Source organism: Oxyura jamaicensis, chromosome 1 (assembly GCF_011077185.1).
Source record: "Oxyura jamaicensis isolate SHBP4307 breed ruddy duck chromosome 1, BPBGC_Ojam_1.0, whole genome shotgun sequence".
NCBI lineage: Eukaryota > Metazoa > Chordata > Aves > Anseriformes > Anatidae > Oxyura > Oxyura jamaicensis.
The window spans coordinates 76,454,560-76,470,250 of record NC_048893.1 but is presented as its reverse complement, the minus strand read 5'-3'; the positions used below and the strand labels follow the sequence as shown (position 1 = coordinate 76,470,250).

The 15,691-nt window shown below is 38.1% G+C and overlaps 1 protein-coding gene across 4 annotated transcripts in view; it reads right to left on the bottom strand.

Annotated features, from left to right (window-relative positions):
- The window catches only part of RECQL (RecQ like helicase), a 22,792-nt gene extending 7,101 nt beyond the window's left edge, over nucleotides 1–15,691 (bottom strand). For 2 of the 4 annotated variants that reach the window (XR_004746630.1, XM_035311720.1), the window contains exons 1-12: nucleotides 15,532–15,679; nucleotides 13,644–13,713; nucleotides 11,390–11,587; nucleotides 9,341–9,520; nucleotides 8,352–8,458; nucleotides 6,563–6,761; nucleotides 5,191–5,357; nucleotides 4,568–4,649; nucleotides 3,195–3,343; nucleotides 2,992–3,109; nucleotides 1,205–1,343; nucleotides 378–469 (exon numbers count right to left, since the gene is read on the bottom strand). Coding sequence is in view for 2 of the 4 variants with exons in the window: in XM_035311720.1 (XP_035167611.1) it covers nucleotides 378–469; nucleotides 1,205–1,343; nucleotides 2,992–3,109; nucleotides 3,195–3,343; nucleotides 4,568–4,649; nucleotides 5,191–5,357; nucleotides 6,563–6,761; nucleotides 8,352–8,458; nucleotides 9,341–9,520; nucleotides 11,390–11,587; nucleotides 13,644–13,659 (1,447 nt within the window). In the remaining 2 variants the exon portion in view is untranslated. Of the gene's footprint in view, nucleotides 1–377; nucleotides 470–1,204; nucleotides 1,344–2,991; nucleotides 3,110–3,194; nucleotides 3,344–4,567; nucleotides 4,650–5,190; nucleotides 5,358–6,562; nucleotides 6,762–8,351; nucleotides 8,459–9,340; nucleotides 9,521–11,389; nucleotides 11,588–13,643; nucleotides 13,714–15,531 lie in introns of all 4 variants that reach the window. The other 2 variants (XR_004746631.1, XM_035311726.1) reach the window with 2 other exon arrangements.

The following is a 15,691-nucleotide window of genomic DNA, read 5'->3' as shown; positions in this document are numbered from 1 at the left end:
GCTGTTAGAGCTAGCACACAGAAAAATCCTGAATTAGTGTGCTCAGTGCACACAAGCATCACATGCACACTCCTGACAAATGCAGGACTCATGAGCACGCAGCACTGAAATCCTTTGATATTGTACTGCTAATTCTGAAAGATACCAAGTGTTTGGCATCATGCAAAAAGCCAATCTAGGAGGTATCCTGCTAAACACCCTGTATTTAGCAACACTAAATCACTGTAAACTGATGTTCATGACAGAAGTTGCACCTTGGAAATAGGCAGTACCTTAAACATGCTTTACAGAAGTTGCTTACAGTTGGTTTAAACTAGATTATTTGTACCAACCTTTTCCATGTTCTCTCTCCTTGTTTGTAAAAACAATTTACTTACAGTTTTCTCTGCAGCAGTTATCACACATTCTGTTGCAATGTGCAGAATCCCATACTTCATCAAAATGACGGGCTATGAGGACCCGGCGACACCTGAAAGAACAGAATAGCTAGGAAGGGCTATGGAAGATAAATCTACACACCTGTGTTACGAATCATGAAAATGGCAAAAGTTCCTCTGGTTAAGCTTGTATCTCAAAACAAGCATAAAGAATTGTCTCAGGAAAATCAGAAGACAAATACTGCAACATCGTATCCCTGTCAGTCATGCTACCAGGAGTAATCAATAGCTTTCAGTAATAGTAAATACTGCACTGGGGACAGTAGAATGAAAAAAATCTTCATAACATAAACTGATTCTTAGAATGAGACCAACAAAGGCTGCATTGAATGCATGAATAGTCTGTAACGTAGAAGTGTTTTCCATGATGTATTCAATACAGCTCAGTATAGCAGATAAAGCATTAAACACATCTGGATTCCTCTGTGGCCATCAAACACTGTTACCTTTGAGTAAAAAACACGGCGTTCCAGTACTTGCTCTGAATGGGATTTGAAATCCAAACACAGTTTGTTGACAGATATTTTATGTTAATGTAACAGCTTCCAGAACACTATCCTGAAGCTGACAAGCAACACATCAACATTCAGATATGTGTAAGAGTACACATAGTAAGCAGCCAAACTACAAACCCCAAACTCAAGATTCTGTTACAAAGGCAGTGTTTCTATGCTGTGCTGTTTGTTTGTTGTTAAATAGTCTGTAAAAACAAACAACAAAATTAGCCTATTTAAAACCTGAGCAACTAAGCCACTATAGTAACTTACTTGCTTGCATTCTGGCAGTAAGACACCATATCGTACAGCTTCTCTTGCCCTACATTTTCCATCACTACCATTGAGCTGATTCTGAATATATCTCCAAAACCATAATACAAAATGCAGTCAGCTTTTTGGTCATCCCTACCTGAAATGCATTAAAACAAACACAAAACGTAGAATTTAAGCATCTTCTGGTACAAATTTCCACTCTCATCTGCATTGGCTTCTGCAGCCCCCATGGGGTACACCACTGTAACAGACTATCAAGCATAATATATCAGCCAACAGACTATAGCATGATACAGACTAGAAATAAAATATATTTAGAACAGTCTTCTACAACAACAAAATCAAGCAAACTAAAAATAGTACACAAAGATTCTGATTCTTAAACAACCAAAATATAATATTAATGTGACACTGAAAATCAATGCAATCACCATTTCCTCACCCTACATCTCCTGGAAAATTCTATCCAAATATATATTGAAGCCCAATTCATACTTGATTAAAAGACACTATGACCTTCAAATATCTCATTATGTTTTCATGATAACAAATAAAGAGAGAATTATTTATGATTTGAAAAAATACTCAATTTAAAACTAACTGTGCCTTCTATAGCTGAACTTAGATCATCTCTTCCTTCCTGTTGGCCACCCCTCCTGATGATGTGGTGGGTGCCCTCCTTATGTTTGCAAGATCCAGAGAGCTGAGAAGGCCTGAAGAACCAACACTTTCTAGAAGTTTAACATAAAACAGGAAGTAACTACTTCACTTGGATAGGTAGTTGGAGGAAAAAGGCAAGTTTCATAAGCTAAGTGATATGCTCAGGCAGGTGAATAGCAGTGCTTAATGACCCTCCACCCCCTGCAGAAGAATCCCATTTAAATAAACTTATGTAAAAAGGAAGCAGATAAAAGCTGGTTGAAATCACCCTAAGTTGATAAACACTGTGAAATAACTATTTAGCACCTATAAGACCCCTGCCTCACCTATATCTATACTTCCTGTTACATCCAGCACTATCTAAAAGTAACCAGATTCTAGTGCAAGCATATACAAACTCCCACAAACTTTGATGACTTTTTTATTTCTTCAGACAAAATTGAAACCAAGTTCTATCATAGAAGCAGAGTTAACATATCAACCAATTGCCCTTCTTGGTCCTTACAAGACTTTCTTTCACGTATCTGTCTTTGAAATCTGTCTTTGAAAAAATAAGAGTGAGTACAAGCTAAAAAAAAATCAACATCCAACAACAACAACAACACTTTTTTTTTTTTTTTTTTTAAGCTACACCAGCTGTTTAGTGCTGCTATACACTGGTCAACCCTTAAAATTCTAACCCTCAAGCTCCCCATCCCACTTGTATTTCTGTGGCCAGTAAAATTCAGAGAAATCATACACCATCTAGAGAAAATCTGAGCAGATTATGCATCCCAGTTGCTATGCAAAGAAAACAACATCCTTTCTGTGAGAAATCTAATCAATGCCACATCAGGAAATTATCTGGTATGCCACAGATACCACAAAAAAACAAGTAAACCCAAAAAATGCTGAGTAAAGGGCTAGATATTCAGTTATTTTTGCTACATTACAGTACAGAGGCCTCAGATCATGAATGTTTTTTGTATCTGCTTTAAAGACTCTAAGTAGAGGCACAGTGGCGTTATACACTTTGTAACCCAACTCACAGACAGGAGACTGCACATGTATCTGAAGTGAAAGAACAATTTTAGTGGTTAAATAGATGTCAGCTGATGCTTTGCAAATGCTGTTTACTACAATACCTGCACGTCCACTCTCTTGGTAGTAATTCTCCATTGACTTGCTCATGGAATGATGAATTACAAACCTCACATCAGGTTTATCTATTCCCATGCCAAAAGCAACAGTTGCCACTACAACCTGAAATAAGATTAAGAAACCATCAAGGTGCTAAAACACTATTTGTTTAAATGAGACAGAAGTCTGTGAGAAGTATCTACTTAACCTGGATTTGATTTGCTGCCCATCCTTTATGAACTTTGGTCTTATATTTAGCATCCATATTTGCATGGTAAGTCCCTGCCTTGATTCCCAGTTTCTGCAAACTCATGGTAACTTGCTCAGAGTCCTTCTGAGAAAAGCAGTATACTATTCCTGCACAAAAGTGAAAGATACCTTATTGTAATGTCTTCAAAAATATTAAAAAGCAACAACAACAAAACAATCCCCAATACTTAAGGAGAAGAAAAATTAAAAACATATATTAACTTAAATAAAAATCAGTAAGTGGTCCTCATGTATATTCAACATGTGGTATTGGTAGCCATGATTGGGATTTAAATAATCAATTTGAAAAAGACAAAATAGGTAAAAGATAATATTAAAGTCCTCCTAACAGGCTTCCTACACTATGCAAAAAGTGGCTTACCTGTCTTTTAGGGTTTTCTCCTACTACAGAGAAAAAGAGTTCAGTCTCCAGCTCTGGCTTGTAGACTGAAGAGAAAATATGGATGCCAAGCTGCGTAATCATGGCAGTATTCTATCAATGTTCAAGGCAGACAATGCTTGCTAGTGCTTATGTAAAATGGTCCCTTTATTAAAGGGGTCCATCACGTCCCTTATGACATCTGATACCTCACATGAAATGTTTCAAATGAACTTCAGGTGTTTTCAGTTAAATCAACTTTTAGTCATTAGTCAGTTTGGGCTAAGTCTACAATTACACACAAAGCCATGCAGTTTGTAATAATTTCAGTGCAGTTCTGTACACAGGGAGCTGCCCATCACAGTCACCGAGTTCTACAGCAGAGAAAGGGATTGACTGCTGCTTCAGAAAACTGGGTCCCTGTTGCCTTTGTAATATGACTGTCCTCTTGATTTGCAGTACATGGTTGCATAAAGTCCAGCTTTTACAGTTCTACCTTCATCACAGAAGCACAATTCACCTCATCATCCATCCATCCCGGGCACTGAGTAATACATTAATTTTATGATCAAATATGAAAAAGAACTGTTATAGGTATTAAGTACACTAACACAGATACTATATGGGAATGAAGTAAGAACATACAGAACTTTTTTGAGACTTGTTTTTACTGTCTTAAAAATTGCTATTATTCTTACTGACGTAAACATCGTCCTACATAAGTCAACATTATATTTAATACTTCAGAAGATACAAATAAACACTAAAGAATGAAAAGATTAATTACTCAAGGTAGGGATCTTATTAAGTTTCATCTCTTTTAACGTTGGCTGTTCAATGTAATGTGAAAGTGGTATTTCTCTATATGTTTCTCCATGTTCCTATATTATCATTTGAAGTTATCCCTATAATGCTGAAGATTATAAATAATAACATAATTTTACACTGTTTACCTGAGAGCCCTTTGTATCTTCCGTTAATGACCTTAACAATGTCCTCAATGAAATCTTCATTACTTGAAGGTTTATGCCGAACCTCAAAGGAAAATACACACGTGTCAGAGAGTTCTTCAAGTTGGTAAACTATCTGTCAAACAATTCTATCACCCTATTTCTCCCAGTACAATAAATACAACTGTTCTGTCATTTAACCAAAATTACCATACTTTGGTTATTAAGAGAGAGGTTACATCTCAAAAGCCCATAGAAAAAAAGCCCACAAATTTTCCCACAAAGAACAACGAAAGAAGATACAGACAGACAGAAAATACAGTACATTCACACCTTTTTGCAATGATATGACATACTTTCCAATAGGTTGCAGCAGTCTGAGCCTGCTGCCCACCTCTCCCTTGTACCTATCTGTGAAGCCTTGCTCACAGAGAACTGGGCAGCCCACATACCTATGCAGATGATTGCAAGTTCAGATCAAGTCATTAAACAACACCGTCATTAAGTTGCAAGCTACATATTATGAAAATGGGTAACTGGCAATCTATCCTGAAATTCATCAGCTGTAACTTACAGAAGATAACATAACTGTGATGCAGTTCAACAAACAGGTAGTAAGAACATACCTCATAGTAAAGATTGGGCCGGTTGAAAGATGCAGTAAAAGTAATGCATTTCTGAACATGCAAAATTGTCTGAGCATCCTTTAAAACATGATTTGTAGCGGTTGCAGTTAACCCAATCAAGGGAGCATTGGGAAACTGTCTTTTCAAGATACCAAGGGACTTGTAGTCTAAGCAAGAATACAAAAAGAGGAAAGAAAAACGTCTTATCCCACAGATCTAAAGTTTAAAAAAAAGATATTCATCTTGATAGTATTATAGGGGATAGTAATGCAATAAATGTTGCTGATATTATTATTACTGCTAGTTACCACAGAGCTAATTTATATATCCTATTTATATATCAATTTATATAATTTATATATCCAATAAGGTTGTACTTAACAAAATGATTACTTCTAACTGGATTTTATAAAAGTCACAATTCAAAAGGCAAAACATTGAAATAGAACTTGTTAAAAATTATAAAAAATTATGTGGCATTGCATTAACCAATGTTCAGATTATTTTGCAGGTCTGTTTTTAAGAATTTTTGCAAATACAGCTTTGATAAGAAACAATGTGGAATTTGAAAAAAATACTGAATAAAGACTACTAAAGAAATATTCAAAGGCTAAGTGCTGACAATGACTTGTTGACTCCAAACAAAAATGCAGCCAGAGATATATACCCAAATTCCACATTGCCCATTTCACTTGCACCAGCTCTTTGCTCAGACACCTTTTTTTTTAAAAAAAAAAAAAAACTGCAAAGGTTCACTTCACAGTTATTTTTGCACCATATCAAAATTTTTCTTTTAGAGGCAAAGAGACAGTAAGTTAGTTTTCTACAACTGACGAGATAAGAAACAATCTGAAGCACCTTTTCTTTCCCTGAAAATCAAGTGCATTTATTTTAAACTGCTTTAGAAGCAATTAAAATATATCACGTGAATTTCCAAAGCATTATCATCACCTCTAATGCAGATATCTTATCAGATTATGAGCCTTGGCATCCTAGAATGAAATTATTTACCTCACCCAGAGCGCTAAAGGAGTGGTATAAAAAATTACCCATTTTTTTCCTGTAGCAGATTAAAGATGACTGTACTGGCTATACTATAGGAGGCAGCCAAAAACAGTTTCATTAGCAGCTTTTCAGAATACTGACAGCAAAATGTATAATGAAATTGCTGCAACTTCCATGAACTTAGCTCCTGGACAAGGACAGAGTCATTTGCAAATTAAAGTCCTTGAGCTAACACAGATTCTTGCCATACCTAAGTATGGAAGTACTTATTTAACACATGAAGAAATAACTTGGCTTTATTCTAGGCCTAACTTAGTATTTATTGATGCCTGAATGACACTGCAAACTGGATTACTAATGAGCATACCAGGCCTGAAGTCGTGGCCCCACTGACTACAGCAGTGGACCTCATCTACAGCAATGCGAGCAAGACACCCTGCTTGATAAGCTTTCTCCAGCTTTGACATGAACATTTTGCTTTTTGCAATCTTCTCCGGGGTCACATAAATGAGCTTCAGTTGTGAATTTCTGTTTAGCATTTCAGCATGAACCCACTTCACATGTTCCTGTTCAAAACAAAAGGAGAAATCAGGGGAGAACAAACTAGTGCAACACACTGAAGTTGCTTACTGCTAAGATTCTTAAGAGGTTATTAACAATTCATAGGGGGGTGATTAACAGAGACTGATAAAACTGTTACATAGTATTTACTGCTACTCTAAGTCTTTGCAGCAGATCACTACATATAAAACATTCATTTTTATACTTGGAAAATTTGTTGCAGAACTTTGAAAAAGCAATCTATTGAAAGTTTGTTTATGTGTGTACTAACTGCATTTTCCCATTAAGCTACAACGTACCAAACAAACCTGTGGTACTAGGAGTACCAACCGTAACTTTTATTACTGAATTTTCAAAGTGCTCTACCTCAAAGCTCACTCTAAGTTTGGCAAACTGCATCAGGCCACTTACCTACCAAACCCACTCTCATGTGCAATTTAATGACTACGGCCTTGTGTCAATCAGGAAAAAAAATATTTCACTATGAAAAGCAATTGACTAATAACAGACCAGGAAATACATTGCTTGCTGGTCTCAAGATCAGTTTACCATCCCGAAGTAAGATACGTGAAAGCCTGCATTCCTCACCATGTCACTACTAGATAATAATAATCACCTCCTCTAACCTTCTTTTGAATCTAGAAACTGAGTAAAAACATAGAATAAACACCAAACAAAGGTTGCGCACATCCCATGAAATCTATTTATTCCTTGAAAGATGTTGGCTTAAATGTGTTCTTGTTATTAAAACAATAAAACAAGAAATTTCCATGAGCCAGCAGTGTGCCCTGGTAGCCAAGAAGGCCAATGGGATCCTGGCATGCATTAAAAGGAGCATGGCCAGCAGGTCGTGGGAGGTGATCCTCCCCCTCTACTCTGCCCTGGTCAGGCCTCATCTGGGGTACTGTGTCCAGTTATGAGCTCTCTGGTACACAAAAAGACAGGCATCTTCTGGAAAGAGTCCAGCAGAGGGTAACAAAGATGATACAGGGCCTGGAGCATCTTCCCTGTGAGGAAAGACTGAGAGACCTTGGTCTGTTCAGCCTGGAGAAAAGAAGTCTGAGATGGTATCTTATTAATGTTTACAAATATCTTAACTGTGGGAGACGGAAGGATTTGGCCAACCTCTTTCCAGTGGTTTGTGGGAGTAGGACAAAGGGCAATAGTCAAAAAATGGATCACAGGAAGTTCCGCACCAACATGCAAAATAACATCTTCGCGGTGAGGGTGACAGAGGACTAGAGGACTGGAGCAAGCTGCCCAGGTAGGTTGTGGAATCTCCTTTTCTGGAGATATTCAAGGCCTGACTGGACACCTACCTGGGCAACCTGCTCTAGGGAACCTGCTTGGGCAGGGGGGTTGGACCTGAAGGTCTCTGGAGGTGCCTTCCAACCCCTAGAATTCTGTGATTCTGTAATGCTAAACTTGATCATGTTATCCATACCACAGCATATATCTGGCAAGATACTGTTGACAGAATGGCATTAGCTGCTAAAACTGTGCTATTAATTCAGCATTCAAAAATAACACGAACAGAGGCAAGATACCAGCATGTATTTCATAAAAAGGCATCAAAATTGGGCAGTTAAACATACCTTACTGCTTGAAGCATTTAATAAAGTTGCAGAAATGCCAAGCTGTTCCAGAACCATGAGCTGATCTTCCATAAGTGATATCAAAGGACATATCACGAGTGTGAAACCTGTAACAATAAATTATTTGTGGCATCTGAAGCATTGTTTGAATGTTGTCATCTCTAATACATTTAAAAACAAGCAAACGAAAAAAACCATTGCATCAATCCTGTTCTGTAAGAACTGCGCAACAGGAGTTTAAACTTCATACTTAGTAGCAGATTCCTTTCCCAGACAAATGAAGAGAGTGACAGGTCACATAGGGATACATTTGATCAACTGCCTTTGACATGAATGTTTTCTTAGAATCTAGACCACAAACAACTGTGCTGCAACAGAGTATAAGAACTAATATACAAAGCAAAACAAGTTAGATTCACAGCTGTGTCATTAGGTAACACATAACTAAGCAATGCTAGGTATTGGTAGGTTAGATCTTTCCAAGCAATTGGATGGGTTATTTTTCAAAAAAAAAAAAAAAAAGATTGAAAACTACAACTGAACACTTGTATTTACAAATGAATACACAGTGTCTCCCAAATAATCTGGATCTAAAACTTTAGAATGGAACAGAAAAATAACAGGTATACATATTTCAATAATTTACAAACTGTATATAGAATTAAGAGGCAAAGAAAAAACTAATGACAAAGTGTTATGTTTTTAAACACTAGGGAAACTTTTAAAAGTAATGACAGGAACCTAAATAAATTATTTAAATTTAAATCACATCTAAATGGCACATCTGTTTTAAAGGTGCTACTGCTTCTTAAAATAAAAAAAAGAACAAAACAAGTATTTCCAATAAATCTCTCCCTCAAATCTCCACTCTTTCCTTCACCCCCATATATTGTGATATCAGACTCCAATGTAACATGCATTCTTCAAATAACTACAGAAGAGAGTAACTATATCAAATTGTTTATATATTGTTACCTCCCTTTACATACCATCAGAACAGACAGCTGGTAACTGATAACAAAGGCTCTTTCCACCACCTGTAGGCATGACAAGAAATACATCCTTTCCTGCCATTACAGCATTTACTGTTTCAAGTTGCAAGGACCTGAACTTTTGGAGTTTAAACTTGCTCTGCAGTGCAGTTTTTATCTTCTCATACCATGGAAAATCTGTTAAGAAAAAAAAATGCATTTTATAACTACTTTCTTAAAACATAAAGAACAGTAATTTACAAATACAATAACGAGATCTGAAAGTGATATAATTCCAGATATGTGAAAGTGTTCAAAGATTCAGTATGGGCACACACAAACTGAGTCTGTATAAACTGATTTCTAGAAGATATACCTTTGGAAACCCTATGAAAATGTAAACACAATCCACCTCCAGACTAAAAGCTTTCATGCATGTAAATGTGAACTAATACTAAGAACTCATAAGCAGATGAAGGACTTTAAAGTGCTAATGATCTAGCCAATTGATTAGTTCAAAATTAAATGGAAATGAGAAGCTCACTATGAAAATAAAGAAAACAGACAAAAACTCCTACAGCAATCTTACTATTAAATTGTCCAAATGCTTCCTTCATACAAATGCAGCAATTACAAGTAGAATAATGAAGGCAGGGATATCACTTGTTCCATATATTCCAGAGATAATAAGCATTTTAAAAAAAAAAGGGGGAGGGGGAGGGGGAGGCAATCACCCAAAATAATAATAATGCATTTATAACAGTTTTATTCTTTTTCCCTAAAAAGAGTTACAGACTGCACCATTTTAAGAGATAATACTTTCAAGACTTGAATTTCAGATGCACCAGGAAGCATATTAACCATTTTCTTATTAATAAAATAAAGCTACAGAAAAACTGTGGGAATTCCAGTCCCCACTGCAAGCAATGCAAGAATTAACTCTGGGACCTGAGGTGGCATAGCTTCCTAGTTTACAGAGATCACTGCTAAGTTCCAAAGTTCTCTGAAAACAAGAAAAGCTTCCCAATGATTTCAGCAAGCTTTATACTGAGACCAAATTTAGCTGTACTTATTCTATATGTAAATATTCAGCATCTGATTAAAAAGGTGTTAGGTTTTGAAGCTTAGAAGGAGAGAACAAGGCACAAAGACACCCAAAACATATCAATTTCTTCAATAGCAGTGATTTGCAATTATGAAGTATCAATACGCACATAATGTTTTACCAAACTTGGACAAATATAGGTTAGACTACAAAATCAATTTCATTAAAAAAAAAAAAAAAAAAAAAGCTGCATACAATAGATACAGGCAGGAACTAACAAAGCACTTCCAAATTGCACATGAAGTAAAAGAGGAGGAAAATAATAAAAAGATCCAAATTGAATTTGCCTGGAATAACACAGTCGAGACCCACCAGCTATCCAGGACTTCAGTTAATGTTTAATTTTAAAGATGGCACTTCCAAAAGAAGAGCAGCCCTCACACCACCATGGGACACTTGTAAGTTGGACCAACTCTACTGTAATAATGCATGCTACCTGACTTTCAGCAGTCAGCATCCATCTAATCTGCATCATTAGGTTAAATGGTGGGGCTAAATAACCCACAGGAGAAACCACGCATTCAAGCAAGAAAAAACAGAGAGACAGTCCAAAGTATCTTCAGGAGTGCAAGACTTATTAACAATCCCTGAAAATATCCAGACTAATTATTCCCTGATTTTTTTTGATCTAAAAATAAGTATTGCAATACATGCAGATTTACTCTTGGATTCTTTTAGCAACTCCAATCAAGCTGTGACTTTGCAGCAAGAAAAGAATAAAGGTAGTTATAACAGGCCATTCTTGTCATAATTCTGTCCATAAGAACTCAGATTAGTATTAAGGAATGTCCAGGGAGGTAAGTACAAATATTAACCCATGTAATTAAGATGGCAGGCCACCCAGCTGAACAAAATGAAATGGAACAATATCATTATCCAAACAAAACTCCATATGAACACATTTTTCCCATACTGAATTAGATTACTTCTCTGCTGGAATATTTGAATTTGACTCTTCAAACCTTTTTTGTACCACGCTTCAGCTGAGGTTTCAGTTTCTTTACTTCCCCCTGCCTCCAAGTCTCCTGAGGACTTCTTTATCAGCCCTTTTAACATTGTCTTCTTCTGAATGAGTTCTTGCTGTTTATCCAGAAGCTCCTGAATCTGCATCTCCACTGCCTGCAGCTCATTTTCCACAGAAAGCAATTCCTCCTCTAGCACTGAAGAGAAAACAGGGTGAAGGCAAAATAGTGACTACTAATCACAGTTTTAAAGGGCATTGTATTTTACGTGTTGATCAAGAACAATTTAAATTAAAAATAAACAGCATCTAGAGAAAAAGACAGCATGATAGGCCTACCAATTAACTTTACACCATCTTAATCTTTGCACGTACTACTTAAAAATACTTAGCAAGGCTTAACAACATACGTGATTTTATGACCTATTAATTTAAGAAATATATACTCTAGGTTGTCATCTCTGATACAGCGTATGAGAGATATGCAACATAACTAATAAAGAAAATAATCACCTCAACCTAGTTTCTCAGAAGTTGTGTCTAACCAGAGAAACGCTTGCCATTATCTTCTTCTCCAGATTTATGTTGAGCAATGAAAAGCAAAATGCATCTGCCTGTTATTAAAGCTGAAAGAGCTTCAATGAGCACAAAAGCAGTAGTCCAGCCATTTGCAATGTGAGCACAATGTTAGCACATTTTTAGCAGAAAGCATTTACATGTGAGAATCAACATTAAACTCAGGAGAGCAAAGGTCTTCTGAAGATGGAAATAGGGGTAATAGCAGAAAGCTCTGTTTCTTGCACCCAGATCTCCCTTCTTATGCAGTACCTGAGCATTTGTTAAATGTCAAGGTTTGAACATGGAGGACAAAAGCTTTTACAAACACACACTGTTGAAATCTGAAAAAGCTGAAGCAAACACTCCCCAAAAGGCTGACTTACATAAGTGAATCCTTGGCAGGGATTTGCCTTTTTACATCCTTATGGGCATCTGTGTGAATTATGAATTATGTTCTAGAACTCAGGCCCCCAGATTCACAAAAGTAATTAACATTTAACGCATACCACCACTTCCAAGACAGCTTATAAAAGCATAAGAAATGTATTTTCTTTTTTTTTTTTTTCCTCCAAAATAACTGGGTTTGGCACAAACATAGCAGATATGACAATTTGCTTATGGGAGTAAAAATGTTTCATATGGAAAAAAGATATCCTCATTATAAATGACACAAAATGGGGATACTTGTCTTCCAAAATGCCCACTTTTACTCAGCTGGAATGAGATGAAAGTATCTTAAAATATGAAGCATAGTGTCAAAGCAATGAAAGCAGAGTCATTTGGTAAGATAAACCTACTTATATTTTAGTTTTTAATCCAAGAAACAAAAAGGTATTCAGTTCAAAGAAAAAAAAAATGCAGGAAGATTGGACCAGGTGATCTTTAAAATTCTCTTCCAACCCAAACCATTCTACTGTCCTATGAAAAGACCTTTTTCTTCACATCTGAAGTACAGAATCACAGAATGGCTCAGGTTGGAATGGATCTTAAAGATCATCCAGTTGCAACCCCCCTGACATGGGCAGGGATGCCGCCCACTAGATCAGGTTGCCCAGGGCCTCATCCAGACCGGCCTTGAACACCTCCAGGGATGGGGCATCCACAACCTCTCCGGGCAACCTGTTCCAGTGCCTCACCACCCTCTGAGAAAAGAATTTCCTTCTAACCTCTAATCTAAATCTCCCCTCTTTCAGTTTAAAACCATTCCCCCTTGTCCTATCATCTACCCAAGCAAAGACTCCCTATCCATCCTTTTTATAGGACCTCTTTAACTACTGAAAGGCTGCAATGAGGTCACCTGTCTCTTCTGTAGGCTGAACATCCCCAGCTCTCCCAGCCTATCTTTGTAGGAGAGGTGCTCCAGCCCCTTGATCATCTTTGCGTGCCTCCTCTGGACCCACTCTAAAAGCTCCACATCCTTCTTGTGCTGGGGGCTCCAGACCTGGATGCAGCACTCCAGGTAGGGCCTCACAAGGACAGAGCAGAGGGGGACAATCACCTCCCTTGACCTTCTGGCCAGTCCTCTTTTGATGCAGCCCAGAATGCAGTTGGCCTTCTGGGCAACGTGTAACAACATAGAGCTGACACACTCCTTCCTGCATATATTAAATTCATATAAAAAACAACAAATAACATCATGTGATCGAGTTAGCCAAAAGACAGCAAAATGAACAAACTGAATACTAATTTTGGATTACCTGCAACAGTTGTCATCTCTGGAGATTACAGAAGGCTATCCTCAGGAGAATTTGCTTAACCAAACTGTCACTAATAATAATGAAAAAAAAATCATTACTAATCCTTCTACACTTAGAACAAATCTACTGCAAGAAATTTTTCATTAACATATAAGGTGTTCGTATAACAGGTTAAGTATAGGTTCATTTAATCTGCCCGTAATAAATATTCCCAACTACATGACAACACACTTTTTTCCCTTCTGCAAAAGGGACAGATATGAAGTCATAAACAGATCCTAAGGCTACACAGAGCTTACCAGCCTTCCAATGAAACCATGTGAACCTCAACCAAGACTTAAATTTTACAAAACACTCTCTTCCTTCTTAATAGATGAATGGTGTAATATAGATCAGTGAATGACCTCCCTTAGGCCTACCTTTTTTGGTTCTCTTCAACAACTACTTTACAGAAAAATCAGAACAATTATGTTCTATCCATTAGAAAAGTATTCACCATAATACCTAGAGAATACTCACCCAGAGAAGGTGAAAGGGATCAAATTCAATGGACCAACACTAGAAGCTGATCCTACTGTATGTTACCTATTTTACTGTGTTCCTACAAATGGTGGAAAAATACATACATAAACAAAGAACATGCAAATAAAGGACCGAATTTGTCAGAAGACTTTGTATGCAAAACTAAGTCCCACACTTCAGACAGAAGTTGATAGGAGTTGATAGGTGACATTTCATGTCACCCATGAAATGTGAGTTACAGTCCTGTCTTTCCACCACCTGCCACTTGCACAAAAGCATCTGGAAACGTTCACCTCTCCAAAATACATAGCAGGTGGGAACACAAAAAAAATCAGTAGCTACAGAACTGACAAACTACAAATGCAATACACTACTTCTGTTCCCCCCAGATAAATGCAATAGTCACAAATATCGCCAGGCTGATAGCTCATAAGCCATTTTCTTATCCAAAGAGTGGGAAGCAAATTAAAGTTACCTATAGAAGTTCCCTTCTATGGTGCTGAGGCTCTGTAAGCCGTTAGTTTAGATTCTGCCTCTGAAGTAGATTAGCATGCCTTACAGTTGATTATATAACAGCACTGCCAGCAAAGGCCCCACTTACCCTCTGACTCTTCAAAAATGCAGCTCCTAAGAAGCTGAATAAAGATGAACTCGTACCTTAGGAGCCACAGGTGGACAAAAGGCAAGTGAAAGCATTGTACCCCTTAAGCAGTTTTACCCCACTGTACAAACAGCTGGTTACTACCACATCATCCCATTAGAGCTTTTCGTAAGCAGCCTGCTGGGGAGGAAGAAGGTTGCTATGCAAACACACAATGGCCACAGCTATGACAAATTGGGAACCAATGTCACTTGTCACCCTGTGGCTCAGCACTGGGAGCTCCCTCACCCCCCTTCCCTCCAGCCCCCAGCTCTGGGGTACCCCTTCAAGGGGCACGGTGCTCATGGAACCCAGCCCATCATAGAATCATTAAGGTAGGAAAAGACCTCCAAGATCATTTTGTCCAACCATCACCCTATGTCAACCATCACCCTATGTCACCCACTAAACCATGTGCCTAAGCACCATGTCCGGCCTTTCCTTGAACACCCCCATGGACGGTGAGTCCACCACATCCCTGGGCAACCCGCTCCAATGCCTGACCGCTCTTTCTGAGAAAAAACGTCTCCTTATAGTCCAACCTGAACCTCCCCTGGTGCAACTTGAAGCCGTCCCCTCTAGTCCATCGCCTTTACAACCGAGGAAGCGCCACTCACGCGACGGAGCAACAGGGCACAACCTGCAGGCAGCATCAAAACCCCAGCAAGCACCCCATAAACCCCTGACTAAAGGACCAGATTTATTTATTTTTAAAACCGAACCCACGTCACAGACCAGCACGCCGAGCGGCCGTTCCCGGACCCACCCGCACCTCCAGCCGCCTCCAGTGGAGCCACCTCGGTGCTTGCAGCCGCGGCCCCCAAACAGCCCCAAAACAGCCTGATACAGCCCCTAAACGTCCCCAGCGGCGGCTGGGCCCCGCCTC